We start from the raw sequence: 17,882 nt of genomic DNA, 5'->3' as shown, positions 1-17,882 counted from the left end.
ACATTTAGAGACCGCATGGTTGAACTACAACAATTGTACATTCCTGTCTGTCGTAAAAATAAAAAAGGGAAGGTGGCTCAACCGTGGCTATCAAGGGAAATCAGGGGTAGCATTAAAGCCAAGGAAGTGGCATACAAATTGGCCAGAAATAGCAGCGAACCCGGGGACTGGGAGAAATTTAGAACTCAGCAGAGGAGGACAAAGGGTTTGATTAGGGCAGGGAAAATGGAGTACGAGAAGAAGCTTGCAGGGAACATTAAGAATAATTGCAAAAGTTTCTATAGATATGTAAAGAGAAAAGGGTTAGTAAAGACAAACGTAGGTTCCCTGCAGTCAGAATCAGGGGAAGTCATAACGGGGAACAAAGAAATGGCGGACCAATTGAACAAGTACTTTGGTTCGGTATTCACTGAGGAGGACACAAACAACCTTCCGGATATAAAAGGGGTCGGAGGGTCTAGTAAGGAGGAGGAACTGAGGGAAATCCTTATTAGTCGGGAAATTGTGTTGGGGAAATTGATGGGATTGAAGGCCGATAAATCCCCAGGGCCTGATGGACTGCATCCCAGAGTACTTAAGGAGGTGGCCTTGGAAATAGTGGATGCATTGACAGTCATTTTCCAACATTCCATTGACTCTGGATCAGTTCCTATGGAGTGGAGGGTAGCTAATGTAACCCCACTTTTTAAAAAAGGAGGGAAGAGAGAAAACAGGGAATTATAGACCGGTCAGCCTGACATCGGTAGTGGGTAAAATGATGGAATCAATTATTAAGAATGTCATAGCAGTGCATTTGGAAAGAGGTAATATGATAGGTCCAAGTCAGCATGGATTTGTGAAAGGGAAATCATGCTTGACAAATCTTCTGGAATTTTTTGAGGATGTTTCCAGTAGAGTGGACAAGGGAGAACCAGTTGATGTGGTATATTTGGACTTTCAGAAGGCTTTCGACAAGGTCCCACACAAGAGATTAATGTGCAAAGTTAAAGCACATGGGATTGGGGGTAGTGTGCTGATGTGGATTGAGAACTGGTTGTCAGACAGGAAGCAAAGAGTAGGAGTAAATGGGTACTTTTCAGAATGGCAGGCAGTGACTAGTGGGGTACCGCAAGGTTCTGTGCTGGGGCCCCAGCTGTTTACACTGTACATTAATGATTTAGGCGAGGGGATTAAATGTAGTATCTCCAAATTTGCGGATGACACTAAGTTGGGTGGCAGTGTGAGCTGCGAGGAGGATGCTATGAGGCTGCAGAGCGACTTGGATAGGTTAGGTGAGTGGGCAAATGTATGGCAGATGAAGTATAATGTGGATAAATGTGAGGTTATCCACTTTGGTGGTAAAAACAGAGAGACAGACTATTATCTGAATGGTGGCAGATTAGGAAAAGGGGAGGTGCAAAGAGACCTGGGTGTCATGGTACATCAGTCATTGAAGGTTGGCATGCAGGTACAGCAGGCGGTTAAGAAAGCAAATGGCATGTTGGCCTTCATAGCGAGGGGATTGGAGTACAGGGGCAGGGAGGTGTTGCTACAATTGTACAGGGCCTTGCTGAGGCCACACCTGGAGTATTGTGTACAGTTTTGGTCTCCTAACCTGAGGAAGGACATTCTTGCTATTGAGGGAGTGCAGCGAAGGTTTACCAGACTAATTCCCGGGATGGCGGGACTGACCTATCAAGAAAGACTGGATCAACTGGGCTTGTATTCACTGGAGTTCAGAAGAATGAGAGGGGACCTTATAGAAACGTTTAAAATTCTGACGGGGTTAGACAGGTTAGATGCAGGAAGAATGTTCCCAATGTTGGGGAAGTCCAGAACCAGGGGACACAGTCTAAGGATAAGGGGGAAGCCATTTAGGACCGAGATGAGGAGGAATTTCTTCACCCAGAGAGTAGTGAACCTGTGGAATTCTCTACCACAGAAAGTTGTTGAGGCCAATTCACTAAATATATTCAAAAAGGAGTTAGATGAAGTCCTTACTACTAGGGGAATCAAGGGCTATGGTGAGAAAGCAGGAATGGGGTACTGAAGTTGCATGTTCAGCCATGAACTCATTGAATGGCGGTGCAGGCTAGAAGGGCCGAATGGCCTACTCCTGCACCTATTTTCTATGTTTCTATGTCTAATATGGGGTAAAACTCATCCTCAGACCAAGGACAACAGGCTGAGGGACAGCAAGGCCTGTATTATAGGAACTCGGGCGACATTAGTTGTGATAAGGAACCAGGAATGCTGAGGGTGAATGTCAGAGCAATAGCGGATTTAAATTGCAGCATCGGATTAACGGGCATAAGGCAATGTAGCGAGGGATCGGACAGACACTGGGGATGGACCAGTAATACGGGACTAACAATTAGGGTGAATAAGACCGCGATGTGTTTTGAAAGGAGAAGGGGATGAAGATACTACAATCAGGAAAAGGGGGTGCAGATAAGGTGCGTGCCAAATTTCACTGAATTCTCTGGAGTACCCCAGCAAAGGGAGGATGAGTGGAAAGTATGCCAGTCCTCCCCGTGTGCAGACGATATTGACTGGTGTTGGAGGATTAGTTCCCGAGATAGACCCACCACCACTGCCCCACCAACTACTTTAGCAACAGTGAGCACTACCAGGATCCTGACCTCCATACCCCTGGCGCCACCAACGTGTCCAACTAGGAATGCTGGAGCAAAAGGTGGATTGGTAATAAGGTAAACCAAGGATAAGATACACTTCGGGGTACGTCAGCAAATAATTACGGTATTCCTAAACTTTACAGACATGACTACCCAACTTCTGTGGACCAAAAACTAAAAGCCTGTATAAAAACCTGACCCTGCGAGCACTTGAAGGCCCTGAATAAAAAAACATGACGTTTAATGTGGAGAGAGGGTCGGGTAAAAAATAGGACCGGGGAAAAAGAGGGATACTAGAAATGGTTGGCGCGAGATACGCTGCGGGAGTTGCGATGGTAAACACTATAGACCTGCACACGATAGACGATCTCGGGTTGATGCCCTAACCCAAACTTTAAAGGGATTGTTGGATAGGGATGAGGATAATGAAAGGGTATAGGCACAACTTGGTACTGGTGCAGAGAGGGAATTATTACAAGTGGCCCACACATTGCAAGACCACGCCAGAACTATAAATTTGATAAAAAGAGCGGAAAGAAACTTGAGCAGAACCACACAGACAGAAATAGTGTGCGCAGGGTATGAAGCATGGTTACTCAGTGGTATACAATATAACCTAGAGCAACTCCAAAATGGAAAGGTGCCGGATTGGATAACACTTGATGTATTTACCAGCTGGACATTGGACAAAAACATGACTCACGCATGTGAGGTGCAGAGAAACAGTCATGCTTGGGTCCCAAAGGTCAGATGTATAACCCGACATTTAAATACAATAGGTTTTATACTATCTATACCACAGTATGGTGTGTCAAAGGGAGATCCTCTATATCAAACAAACAATATAGGGGAAATAAGAAATCAAACTCGTGTGCGTTACCATGACCTATCCAGTTATGTAATTAAAGAGAACAACAGCACTAAGAGTCTCAGCATAGATGATTGTTATAAAAATAACAAGAGTTGTTTTATGTCGAGATCCATCACGAATGATCAAGGACGACTGTGGATATGACCAAAGTGACGGGTGCACCTCGAGTATCACAACCCCCAGTGCGGGATTACAAAACAACCGCTGTTCCACGAGGAAATGGGGAATGGTGTGTGAGCACCATGGCAACTAAAATGACGGTGACAAATAGGGAAGGGATACCTCCTGCACCATCATGAATGCTGACTTCTGCTTTACCCCGCTTGAAGAGACACATCTAAATGGGTACGTTATAACCCTGAACTAAAAGAAGAAACCATCAATGGGACAATGATAGACACTATCCGAGAAGGGTATGAGAAAGCCATCGGGCTGCAAGGAGAACCGATACCCGAACTAAAGGAGGAAAAAACTCGACCAGAGCAGGAAATTCGGAGGCAAAGGCTGAAGTATATAGTCCTAATGGAAGAAATAGACAAACTGCGAAAGGACACTGAGGAAATGTTGGCTAGTCACTTGGTACATGAAGTTTTGGAATGCTGGACTCAATGCGCAAGTGCACCCGTGAATACGGATAATATCACATGTACTATTTGTAGTGAAAGGTGGCATATTGGTAATCTTGCTGCTGATGGCCTGTCAGAAATGTAAACGACGTAAGAGGCAGGACAAGGTACAATAGTTAAAACATTGAATAAAGGGAATATAGACAGTTCGGCAGAAAGGACTTATCTTGTATAACCTTGATGGGAAAGCCAACAGGTAGGTCCTGAAGTTTGGGAAGTAGCACTACCCAAGCAAAAGGACAATCCTGGAGACACAACCATAAGGAATTAATTGGGAAATGGCCTATCTTGGGCATATAGCCAAGGACCATAAGGGGGAATTGTAAAGGGGTTAAAAAAATACAGACAGATGGGTACTGAAGGTAGTGAATTGATCTGACACGTAAAATGATCCAGATTAAAAGGGCTCATCAGTATTAGGCGGTTGTGAGGAGTCAGAAATTCCTCCACCTCAAGGTATGGATTGTAAGATATCGCTTATCGACAGATTGTATGTAAAACTCACTTATAAATGATAGAAAATGACTATAACATAAAGTGAAAACTTTAGATATTCAAGACTTTGAGGGTACGGCATATAATCAGGCTAAAGGGAGTAGCTTTGCTTGCGTGCTTATCTTATAAAGAATGCAGAACTAGCTATGGGAAACCAGGGCAAGATTAACACTGTAGAACAACACATTCCAAAAGGCTGAGATCGGTTCACCTGCAATAGAGAAATAACGATGCTACAAGACCACTCAGCAGCCAGTCTGATAAGGATTAACGAATCAATGTAACTCCATAGATCAGTTGTAAGCCAACCGGTAGTCAGGAACTAGTGTTCACGAGGCCACCATGCCTCGAAACCTATATATCTGTATGTGTAGAATCCTTGTTCAGAGAAGGTTCATTTGGAATTCTTCCCCTGCATATGCTTGAATAAAGATCGGAATATTGATCCAAGGTTTCGTCGGAGTGATTCCGTGGTTGCTATATGGGCAGGTGTCGATTCCTTATTTCAGGGAATCCACCTTGAGGAAGAGAAGTATTTTTACCCCAACAATTGGGAATGGAGGTAAAAATGGCACTTTAGCAGTTGAGATGTTCTCTGGATTCCAGCTTGGTGCATGAAGCGTTTTCCCAATGCAGAGTTTCTAGACAGAACACCTGGTTAAGTTATCCATTGTCACATGAGTGGTAGCAATAGGGAACCATGAAACGCTGACACTGTCCTTCTGATTCTGTTCTAAGAGTATTTCCTGATGGTTATACAGCTGTATTGCTGCTGGGATTGAACAAGTCTCCAACCTGAAGTACTCTACTTCCAACTGAATAGCTGCAAAATGTCTGGAAGTTGAGGATCTGACTGGTGTTACATTATTAACCCTCTCCCAACACAAACACTCAAAACAAAAATAGATACAATTTTTGGTGAGTACACAGAATATGATGGAATATAATGTGTAATTGTACAGATTGTTGAACATCCGGTGGCACATTAATCAGGAGGCAGTACTTTCATCTGAAAATAAAAACATACTTCTCTCCCTCCCCAAGAGAATCACAATGAGACAGGCTCATAAATTAAATGGATACCAAGATGCTTAAATTAATTAACCATTGGTCACGATTTACAGAGCTGTTCGTTCAAAAAAAAAACAAATGAAAAGAAATCCATTGGTCTGTGCTGACCTAACTAGGCAGGTAGTGAGAGCAATACATTTAGCCCCCGATTTTCCTGGGCTATGGGAGGAGGAGGAACAAAACAGCTAAGAGGTTCCTATTTCAGATTGCTATCTAGACAAAGCTTTCAAAAGAGGAGTAGAAAAATGGGGAGAAAACAGGAGTATAAAGTAAATATTGCATCTTTTAATTACTTTGGAATATATGATCGTACCAGTTATTATGTGAAAGCAGATTTTTTTTTAAATTTGGACTCGGTGTAATTTTAACCCCAAAAATAGGGTGAGTTTGAATTGGGTGGAAAAATAAAATGTTAAAAATCTTTGTAGGTGGGATGAGGGGTGGCAATCAACCCACTCTCAGGAGATGAGTCAGTCATTGAAACCCTTTAAGGAGGCTATAAGCCTCCAGTTTAATGGGATTTTTCTTTTTAATTACAGTCGGCCGGGCTTTCCAGGCCTTGGAAAATCCGGCAGGTAAAAGGAAGCGAGAAAGGATGGATTCACAAGGTGAATGCCTTTTCAGCACTGCTTGCGGGTTAGGAGGAGCAGGAGTGATTCCTTTCGGCCCAACAAGCTTACCCAGTTTACCTGCCCCCCCTCCACCCCCATGAATTCCGGCCAACATCCCAGCCCATCACCACACACCCCCGTGATCATCGACCCAGTGATCTCCGACCCCCCTCCAATTTCTCCCCGATTGCCCCATCTCTGACCCCAATCTCCGACCCCCCTGACCCTCCAAACATGCTCTACCCCCAACAATCACTAAACCTACCTTGTTCTTGGACTGCAGCTTTTTCTGGAGTGTTGGGTCCTTACCAGCGGTTGGCCGTACATAATATGCTCACTAAATGGAACGCTTTTGGTTTACTTATTTGAGTTTCCCTAACCTCAAGAAAAAAATTATTATGGGAAAGATCATGCACTGCCTGCAGTCTGGGCAAGCATGGTACTGAACAATTTGTCCCCCTTTCTAATTCATTGCATATAGCTGGGGATCATTCAGTAATATGTCTGAATGACCATTTGCCCGAAATTGATGAACTCACCACCCAGTGCCGCCGACTGCCGCCTCTGGACGATCTGCCCAGTGCCACTTTCAATGTGGGCTGGAGTGGGCGCGAGGGGAGAACTGCCGGAAAGCACCTACTGACGTCAGCGGATGGCCAAGTGACGCAACTGACCCCCCGCCCACCGAGATGCCAGATTGGTGCGGGTGGGAATCGGCACCAGAACGGGGAAGGACTGCTGGTTGGAGGCTGGTCTGGCCCTGACGGCAAGTATGAAGATCCTGAAAAAAATGTTAGTAAACATTTTTTTTTTCTCCCCACAGCGACTTACCTCAATGTACCTGAAGGTCTTCCCATGGGGATTTTTTTTCCTGATGATTTTTCTTTGCAGGTCTTCAACCCTCTGTGGGCCTGTCTCCATCCTCGGCGGCATTTGCGTAGCAAGCGCCTTTGCCGGCGAGAATGAGAGCTCCCGCCGGCTGCCACCCAGATTAGCAGCACAAATCCCTCATTTGCCACCCGCTGTCCTTTGAAGGACCTTCACGATGAATATCCCGCCCAGAGTGCCGTCAGGTACCTCGGCGGCCATCTGTGGTCCTTTGGGTGACACTTGGGCGGGAGGGGTCCTTCACCAATTTCGGGCCCAATGTTCTGGAGATCATTCCACACAGCTTTCTGTATCTCTCCAATTTATTCATTTTAGGATACTCTTCTAACCATACTTGAAATTAGTTTGTTATAATGGTAGAATTAATGAAAGCAGTGGGTAGTATGTCTAAATTCACCATTAGGACAGCACAATTAAAAATATCTGGAGGCATTACTTGCCACTGCATTTTACATCTGGATTGTTATTTTATCTCTCTGCACATTATATGTATTATATTATTACTTAAGTTTCATGATGTGAGGGTTGTACTTGTTCCACTATGAAAAATGCCAACAGTGTTTGAAGTTTAAAAAAAGTTGTTGAATAAGTTACTCAATGAGTGCTGTGTTTTGCTTCTACATTATTTTCCAACAGTAATTGCGCAATCCATTTTTAACACTGCATATAAAATACTAATATGCAATCTAAAATACTAAGGGGCGGATTTTCGGCATAAAAACGGTAGCAATACGTGAAACTTACTGTTTTCGCTGCACTACCAATTATAGGCTGAACCTTCGGGTTTTACATTCGGTAAGGGGGCGTTGCATGAGGATTCGCGGTGCAAAAATGTGAATTGCACCAAATTTAGTCCAGGGCCAGGAGCGCTGTGAAAGAGGTCTTTGGGGTGGTGGGTAACAACGAATTCCAAAAAACATTCAAACGATATTTACAAGACACTTATCTATTGAATCGCTGACAAAAATTAAATATAACTTTAACTTACCTTTTTTTCAGGCTTTCATACTTACCGCTGCTGGCAGGGCTGCACCGACAGATTTGACCTGTCGGTATTCTGGGCGTGGGGTACAGTGCGGGGGAGAGCCGAAAAGTCCGACAGCAACGCAATCAGTGGCATTGCACGTTGGCGCACCGCTCCCCGGCGATACATCCTCAATGAGCTGAGGATCCCGCCCTGGTTTTCACCGCAGAGGGTCAAATCGCACGAGAACCTGGTCACAAACTTCTCCAAGATCCTGCCCTAAATATAGATAAAATGCCTGTTCATTTATTGATAAAGAAATAGGAGCATCTTGCATTAAATAATGTCCAATTATTAGATGTCTTGCCATGCAAACAATGCATATTGAATCAAAAAACTACCCCTAAAGAATCCTTATATCATTATATGCTGGAGTTTTACATTAGATGGATGCACAGACTTTCACAAGAAGTCAGTAAGTTATTCAATAAATGAAATTGAGATGCCAAATTCTGCCCAGTTGCATTATAACTAGACTGCCATCTACTGCAATTCTGTATTGGCAACCTCAAAATGAAGAGAGAATTGTAGACTCACTACATCCATAGGCTCTCAATTTCTGATCAGGGCCGATTTCATGGACTGATAATAGATTGCTAGAGTATTACTAGAAGACAATCTTTTCTAGGTAAGTCCTTTAATCTTCTGCCTATAATGTAACAAATATCTTACTCTAAGAAGACACTGAAATCTAGGTCACACAAGTCCTTACTGCAATGAGCATTCTTACGGGATAATTAAAATTAAATTGTCTTGGTCTCCTTTCTAATATGCAAAGCAGGTAACAAAGCTTGGGAACTGTTCAAATCATTAAATTTCACCACCCAGTTAGTCAAGCGCATTGCTAAAATATTCTCCTCACAGCAGTCACAGTTGCACATCAGCACTTAGAGAAGACATTTTACACTAACAGCAGAGGAATGCAATATAAAAGCAAGTCAGTTCCGTGAGAAAAAGCTCAATAAATAACTTGATTAAACTTGCGAGATTAGTATTGTGGTTGATAAATGAAACATTGGCACATAATGCAATTTCAGTCAGTAATTGATTAGTGATCAGGCCATTCTAAAATTTTGACTTTTCCCATCAATTTTCTTCCCTCCTCTCCACCCCACCCACCCTCTTTTATCTCGAAGATGATGGGGCAGAAATCCCGGCCCCGTACAAAGTTTCTACGGACCTGGGAAAGCATCGGAAAAGCTGGTTTTCAGTGCACAATGCGCACGCGCTAAAAAAACGATTTTCCGATCTGTCCAGCTAGAGCTTGACAGATCCTCCGCATCTCCACATCCAGGACATTTGCTTGGGCAAGATTGCGGTATTTACCCATATCTTGCCCAACGGATGTCCTGAAAACTCCTGCGCCTGATAAAAGCAGGTGCATAGCCTACTTTTAGAGGCATAAAAGTTTTGAAACATACAAAAACATTTAAAAAAAAACAACACACACAATTTATTGTTAAAAACCCTTCCCACTACAGTAAGTTTATTTAAAACCATAATTTAAAAATGCATTTTTTTTAAAGAAATCGGATAATTAAAAAAAAAGACATTAATAACTAATTTAAATTAATCTTAAATATGTAGTGTATATTTTTTATTTTTTTATTCGTGTTTTGGTGTTTGGGGGCTGTTTCTCAATCATAATAATGGGAACTCGAACTTACGGAGTGGGCGCAGCAGGAACAGGCAAGTGAGCATTTTATTTCCCCCTTTTTCAATTGTTTGGCCGCGGGAAGACCTCGACCGGGATTTCTAGGCCAATGATTCCTTGTTGGAGTACAGTTCCAAGGGCACTATTGCCCACAGGTGCCTTACCTGGATGCAAGTGAAGAGATGGGTAAGAACTTCTGCCTGCCACCTCAACTCGTCACTGATCCTGTCCTAAATCCTACGGCTGGGGCATTTAATATTAGGGCAGACACCCGCAGCGATGAAACAGGGCGTCAGACCCACAGAAACTCTGACCCTCTGACCTCAGAGTGGCAGAGACCCAATTGGGACAAAGACAAAGTTAGTTAAAAAAAATCTCAGGATCAAAGAGATAACTTCACTTCAAAGTTTCAGCATGATTAATCCTGGAATCCCACAAAACATTATCCACACATCATATATTTGAAGCCAAGATTATCTTTGCTTTGATCCATTGCCAAGTCACCAGGTTTCACACACCACTTTGCTTACTGCTCTTGATACCATCACCGCCTCACCACATTACTCACGACTTCCCTCTCTGAAGACAACGTGGTTCCGCTCCCTTGAAAACTGCGTGTAGTGCCAGTGACTGCTGCAGGTACCCAGAGAGCCACACTAATGTCAATTATGTTGTAAAATAGAAAAGTTGCACTTGAGCAACAGAAGAGTTACATATGGGTTACTGATGAGCTAGTGTAAGCTGGATGGTGTGGAATTGTTAATCATCATCATAGGCAGTCCCTCGGGATCGAGGAAGACTTGCTTCCATTCCTGAAGTGAGTTCTTTGGTGGTTGAACAGTCCAATACGAGAGCCACAGACCCTGTCACAGGCGGGACAGACATTCGTCTGGGGGAAGTGGGGGTGGGACTGATTTACCACACGCTCCTTCCGCTGCCTGCGCCTGACCTCTTCACGCTCACAGCGTTGAGATTCGAAGAGCTCAACACCCTCCCAGATGCACTTTCTCCACCTAGGTCGGTCTTCGGCCAGGGACTCCCAGGTGTCAGTGGTGATGTCGCACTTCACCAGGGAGACTTTGAGGGTGCCTTTAACATTTTCGCTGCCCACCTTTGGCTCGTTTGCCGTGAAGGAGCCCCGCATAGAGCAATTGCTTAGGTTGTCTTGCGTCTGGTATGCGAACAATGTGGCCCGCCCAGTGAAGCTGATCGTGTGTGATCAGTGCTTCAATGCTGGGGACATTAGCCTGGGCGAGGACACTAATGTTGGTGCACCTGTCCTCCCAGGAGATTTGCAGGATCTTGCAGAGACATCGTTGGTGATATATCTCCAGTGACTTGATGTGTCTTCTGTACATTGTCTATGCTTCTGATCCATACAGGAGGGCGGTTATTACTACAGCCCTGTAGACCATGAGCTTGGTGGTAACTTTGAGGGCCTGGTCTTCGAACACTCTTTTCCTCAGGCAGCCGAAGGCTGTACTGGCGCACCGGAGGCGATGTTGAATCTCCACATCAATGTCTGCCTTTGTTGATAAGAGGCTCCCGAGGTATGGGAAGTGGTCTACGTTGTCCAGGGCCATGCCGTGGATCTTGATGTCTGGGGGGAGGCAGTGCTGTGCGGCGAGGACAGGCTGGTGGAGGACCTTTGTCTTACGGATGTTAAGCGTAAGGCCCATGCTTTCATACGCCTCGGTGAATACATTGACTATATCCTGGAATTCAGCCTCAGAATGTGCGCAGACGCAGGCGTCGTCCACTTACTGCAGCTCAACGACAGAGGTTGGGGTGATCTTGGACCTGGTCTGTAGGCGGAGTAGATTAAACAGCTTCTCACTGGTTCTGTAGTTTAGTTCCACTCCAGCGGTGAGCTTGTTGATCGTGAGGTTGGGCATGGCAGCGAGGAAGATTGAGAAGAGGGTCGACACGACGACGCAGCCCTGTTTGACCCTGGTCCGGACGTGGAATGGGTCTGTAATGGATCTGCTGGTAAGGATCACGGCCTGCATGTCATCATGGCGCAGACGAAGGATGTTGACAAACTTTTGGGGGCATCCAAAACGGGGGAGGACGCTCCATAAGCCCTCACGGTCGAGAGTGTTAAAGGCCTTTGTAAGATCGAAAAAAGCCATGTATAAGGGCTGGCTCTGCTCCCTGCATTTTTCCTGCAGTTGTCGTGCTGCAAAGATCATGTCCAGTGCGCCCCGTAAGGGACGAAATCCACACTGATTCCGGAAGGAGCTCCTCGGCCACAGGGAGAAGATGGTTGAGAACTCTAGCAACAACCTTCCCAGTGGCTGATAGCAGGGAGATTCCCCTGTCGTTGCCGCAGTAAGACTTGTCCCCCTTTTTAAAGATGGTCACGATCACTGCATATCTGAGATCTCCCAGCATACTCTCCTCCCTCCAGATGAGAGAGATGAGGTCATGTATCAGCGCCAACAACGCCTCTCCGCCATACTTTAGCGCCTCAGCAAAATTCCATCCGCTCCTGTAGCCTTGTTATTCTTGAGCTGTTTTATGGTTTTGCCAGCCTCGTGCAGTGTTGGGGTTTCACGGAGGTGGTGGTGGGTCGCATGCTGCAGGATGGAGTCGAGAACACTCGAGTCAAAGGCAGAGTCTCGATTGAGGAGATCTTCAAAGTGCTCCTTCCAGCGGGCCCCGACAGCCTCGGTGTCCTTGATGAGTATTTCCCCGTTCTTGGCCAGGAGTGGGGTGGGGCCTTGGCAGTTTGGGCCGCAATGAAGAATTCTCGCATATTGTGTCTGTCAGCTAGTTGTATCTCCTGTGCTTTCTCCATTCACCACCTGTTATTTAGGTTCCGTTTTTTTGTTGGACCACAGCCTTGAGCCGTCTGTAACGTTGCTTTGCAGCTCCCGAGTTGGGTTGTTGCTCGAGACTCAGAAATGCTTTGCGCTTACGATCTATTAGTTCTTGAATCTCCTGATCATTTTCGTCAAACCAGCCCTGGTGTTTTCTGGTTGAGCACCTAAGTGTCTCTTCACAGGCACTGGTTATGGAGTCCTGGAGGGCAGACCAAGCGCTGTGGGCATTGAGCATCTCAGGATCATCGAGGCACGCCAGATTGTCTGAGAGGCGCTGGCTGTATAGGACTCTCTTAGCTGGTCTTTAAGTGCCCCGGCATTAACTTTTTTGCGGCACTGCTTCTGCTGTCCCCTCTGCTTTGGGGCTATGTTTATATCGATGATGGATCGGATTAGGCGCTGTCCCATCCAGCAGTCGTCAGCTCCTGTCACGGCGCGGGTGATGCGCACATCCTCACGATCCCTGGCTCGGACGATGACATAGTCGAGCAGGTGCCAGTGTTTGGAGAGAGGGTGTTGCCATGATGCCATATATTCGTCCCTCTCGCGGAACAGGGTGTTGGTGATGAGGAGTTCGTGTTCTCGACATTTTGTCAGGGGTAGGGTGCCGCTGGAGTTGGCTTTCCCTACCCCCTCTCTGCCAATCATGCCACCCCAAAGGGCTGTGTCTTTGCCGACCCTGGCATTAAAGTCACTTAGGAGGATCAATTTGTTGCCCGTGGGGACGCGGGATAGGGATGTCTCGAGGTTGGAATAAAAACCCTCTTTAGCCTCATCCGTTGCATCGAGTGTCGGGGCGTACGCACTGATGACTGTGGGGCATTGCTTCCGGGATAGGGTAAGACGAAGAGTCATGAGGCGTTCGTTAACCCCACAGGGGGAGTCTTTGAGGCAGTCGACAAGTTCATTTGTGGCGGCGAAGCCGACTCCATGAAGGCGGCATTCTTCCTCTGGTTTTCCTTTCCAGAAAAAGGTGTAACCTCCACCATGTTCCTGGAGCTGGACTTCCCCTGCCTGCCGGGTCTCGCTTAAGGCGGTGATGTCGATGTCAAAACGTCTAAGTTCCCGGGTAACTATGGCGGTGCGGTGTTCCAGCCTGTTGCCTGTCCAAGAGGGTCCTGAAGTTCCAGGTCCCGAACTTTATATTAATGAAGTGGAAGATGCCTGTGCCCGAGTTCTTTTAACGTGGGGTGGCTGCTGCACACCGGCAGCACACAGGCTTAGCTGAGCAAGGTCTTGGTCCAGTGGCAAAGGGGTCCAAGACGACTGGAGACCAGGCACTGTTGTATAACCCTAATTGCCTACAGCGAGGTGTTGGTCGCAGGCTCGGCGCCGAGTAGCGCCATTGATGGTAGATGGCCTGAGGCTTGGTTGGGGGACAGGCATTGGGAAGGTCAGCTGTCCGCTGGGGTTCCGAGGGATGTTTTGGAAAGTTTCTTCCAAGGTTAAACATTTCCTCAAAGGTTTCCAAGTTGTTTTAAAAGTTTAAGAATTTTAAAGTATTTCCAAAATATATTAAAAAGTTACACAGGTTGATTAAAGGTTTAATAAATAGATTAAGAGTTGATTAAAAGCTGATTAAAAAAAGTTGAAAATGTAAATCAGGTTGTTTAGAAGTTAGTGCTGTTGATTAAAAATGTAAAAGTTTTCCCGAATTGTTTAAGAAGTTTAAAAGTTTGAAAATTGAGTCCCTTCCGCCGGTTCGACGCCAGCCCTGGAGTCCCTTCGGCTGGTTCGATGCTGGCCTCGGACAGAATGTTTTACAGTACTGCCGGAATACTCCACGCCAGCATCTTCCTTGTGGCCAGCAGGCCCGAAGAGCCAGTGGGAATTGTTTAATGCCCACTATCATCATACGATATTGGAACCCATTTTCTCTGTTAAATGTTGTTTTTCTTACCTGTCACAGCTATTGCACAGAAAAATTAGGATGACCAGGAGTACAAAGGCACAGGCAATGGCAGGCAGACCCCAGAGAATGACTTGGTGTTGTCCACTGTCAAGTACCCCTGGCATAGGTGTGAAAATGTCAACAGAATTTGGAGCCATTAGGAAAAAGGGGACAGATGATTTCTATTGTCCAATGACATCGGTGTAGAAATTGTTCCGCAGTACCTGTAATACATAAAGAACACAAAAAAGATCCTGATTAATGGCATTACTGACAGATTTTTCAAATGGAAAAAACTTTTGCTTACCTGGAGTCAAACACTGGACATTCGAGTATAATAGTGAGAGGGCATCTGAAGCAGGTAATTTATTGCATGTAACCGATATTGTTTCATGTATTCTGGATTATGCGCTACACAAGGCATTGTGTATGTATAATGTATATACTGTAACACTAGACCACTGAATGTACCTTCACACTGTATACCTGAGGGTGCTACTGGTGGAGACCTAAGGGTCACCTGCACACTGCAGGTAACCAAGTATAAAAGGAAGCTCAACTCATTGTGTCCTCACTCAAGGAGCTGCAATAAACGGATTAAGATCGCCACAGTTCAAGTGCAATATCCTTACTCGTGGAGTCATTATTAGAGTGCTTGCATATACTACAATTGGCAACAAGGTTACGAATTTCCACACGCAACATGTCTAACCTAAGCAACTTTCAACAATTCACTGATGGGGAAGATTGAGATGCCTTTGTGGAAAGGCTCGAACACTGCTGCATCGCAAATGACCTGGCCGGAGACGACCCGACCTCGCTGGCTGATAAGCGCAGAGCTATCCTGCTCAGCAGTTGTGGGCCCACTGTCCATGGCCTCGTCAGGAACCTGCTAGCCCCAGCGAAGACAACCAAAACTTACACGGAGCTCGTAACAATAATACAGGAACAGCTCAAACCTAAGGAGAGCATCCTCACAGCCAGACACTGGTTCTACACCCACCGGCGGCCTGAAGGCCAAGAAATTGCAAAATATGCTGCAGACCGAAGCACTAAGGGACATCTTTGTTATTGGAATCAGCCACGAGGGCCTCCTCCACAAGCTGCTCTCTGCGGTCACTACGGTCACCCTGCAGAAAGCAATTAAAGTGAGCCAGGTATTCATGATGTCGACCTGCGATTCCAAGAGATTGATGACTCACCCTCAGGGCTCTAACCCGACGAGTAGTGAACCGAATGGCGCCTTTCAGAGGCAAGGCTGCTGCCCCGAGTCCCGCAACCCTGAGTCTGCCACATGGGGCCAACCGGCCAGCCCCATGCTGGTGCTGTGGAGCAGATCACAGAGCCCACCAGTGCCGATACAAGGACTATACTTGCAAAGGCTGCAACACTAAAGGTCATCTCCAGTGAATGTATAGAAGAAATTTTACTCACCGAGTTGCTGAAGAGTTGGCCGATCACCTGGGTTCCAGTGCTGATGAAGACGAAGAGAGTATCTATGAAGCGTCTCAGCCCCTGGAAGAGGTGTACAGAGTGTATACCTGCTCCACCGAGAGGTCCCCGTGGAAAATGGAAGTAGAAATCAACGGAGTTCCAGTCTCGATGGAAGTCGACACAAGGGCGAGCCAATCACTGATGAATCAGATGGCCTTCGAGAAACTCTGGGACAATCCCGTCGAACAACCCAAAACGCTCCCAATCCAGGCGAAGCTGTTCACTTACATAAAAGACACCATCCCAGTCGTTGGCAGCGTGGATGTCCAGGTGTCCCATGACAGTGTGATGCACTAGCTACCTTTGTGGATCGTTGCTGGTGATGGCCCAATGCTGCTGGGAAGAAGATAGATGAAGCAAATCCAAATTTGCTGGAGCTGGGAAAGCCTCCAGGCCCCAGTGATCGACGTCCTACGCGGCCCCAAACTTGTATCCATCACAGCACCTGAAAATCCTACTGTCCAACTCGACTGCGTGGCGATGACACAGACTGCACAACTCAACGGCGGGATGATCCAACCTGAACCACCAGACCTCACCTTCTGAGCTCCAGCGGCAGGACTCCGAGGGAACAAGATCGGCGCAGAAGGTAGATTCCCGGCTTCCGTGGCAGAACCTGGGGAGAAAAGGATCACCGCAGCCTACCTCGTGGAGAGAAAGAAGATGGCGCCCGCACCACGAGGTGAAGCACCTGAAATCAAGATGGCCGCAACCAGACCACGAGGGCAGCATTGAAGAGCAACACGTGATGCCGAGCAGCAAACCGGATTGGGGTAAAGATTGCAAGGCCCTCTTAAAGGAGACCGGCAACCCAGAACAATTAAAGGGACAATTCCACTCTTTTTACAGCGATGCCAGTGACACTAATGATAAAGATGTAAATAACGAATGCAAGTGCAAAAATGTACTGTTGAACAGTGATGCTGGTAATACTAATGAAATAAATGCAACCAACAAATGCAGGCATCTAAACGCAACCTTGCACTGAGATGCTGAGAGTACAGAGAAAAGTGATGTAATTGACAAATGTGAAAGTGTAAAGACAAATAATAATGTTGAGTCGGCTGATTGCGGTTGGAGCCAATGTATCATGAATGCTAATGATGAAATGAGATATGATACCGGGTTCTACATGCATGCCGACAAAGCCAAAGGGAAGCACCCAGGTCCAGTGAGTTACCCGATCATGTAGCCTGCGCCTCCGGGACCAGTGTGATGCCCCAAGGAGGGTGGCCACACACACAGTGGGAGCATACCCACTGTAGGGCCAGCGATCAATGGACGGCACAGACACCACCACTGGCGCCCTGCCCCAAATCGGCCCTACCCCCCTGGCCACCAGGGCCAGCACTGGGAGCAAGAGGCCAGTACCCTCCAGCCCTCCCGGCGGGACCTGGGATGACCAGACTCCCACCACCGCTGAAAAGCAGCAGGGAGATCCTGCAGCCCTCAAAGTAGGACAGGGAGGCCTGTGGCTCTGCCCATCATTAAACATCCTCACCCACCTGCACCCACACCCCAGGGGCCGGACCTCAATACCACGTATGTACCCTACCTGTAACATGTATTTGCTCCACCACTGCTGAAATCTAAAACAATGACATAACCAATCCGATTCTTTATTCTCTGTACATGTATGCCAATGCAGGTGTTGAGCCACAACACGGTCTATGTATGGGGGTGAAAAATGGATGTATGTAGCCTTGGACACATGGATCACACCCAGAACCCACACTACAACCTCCAACCGTCCACTTCCCAATATCGTGGCAATAAAGACTTGGGGGTCCACAGGGAGAGAGCCATTCCCAAGCAAA

General features: G+C 46.5%; 1 protein-coding gene across 3 annotated transcripts in view; it reads right to left on the bottom strand.

Moving 5' to 3' along the window:
* Positions 1-17,882, bottom strand: part of pag1 (phosphoprotein membrane anchor with glycosphingolipid microdomains 1) — a 341,614-nt gene that overhangs the window by 108,116 nt on the left and 215,616 nt on the right. For all 3 annotated transcript variants that reach the window (XM_070890966.1, XM_070890961.1, XM_070890972.1), the window contains one exon: positions 14,581-14,795. In XM_070890966.1, the coding sequence (XP_070747067.1) occupies positions 14,581-14,729 (149 nt within the window). In that variant the 5' untranslated portion in view covers positions 14,730-14,795. The remainder of the gene's footprint in view (positions 1-14,580; positions 14,796-17,882) is intronic.

Source organism: Pristiophorus japonicus, chromosome 1 (genome assembly GCF_044704955.1).
Source record: "Pristiophorus japonicus isolate sPriJap1 chromosome 1, sPriJap1.hap1, whole genome shotgun sequence".
NCBI classification, from domain to species: Eukaryota; Metazoa; Chordata; class Chondrichthyes; family Pristiophoridae; genus Pristiophorus; species Pristiophorus japonicus.
Note: the sequence above shows the minus strand (reverse complement) of the source record. Positions and strands in the feature narration are given on the sequence as shown.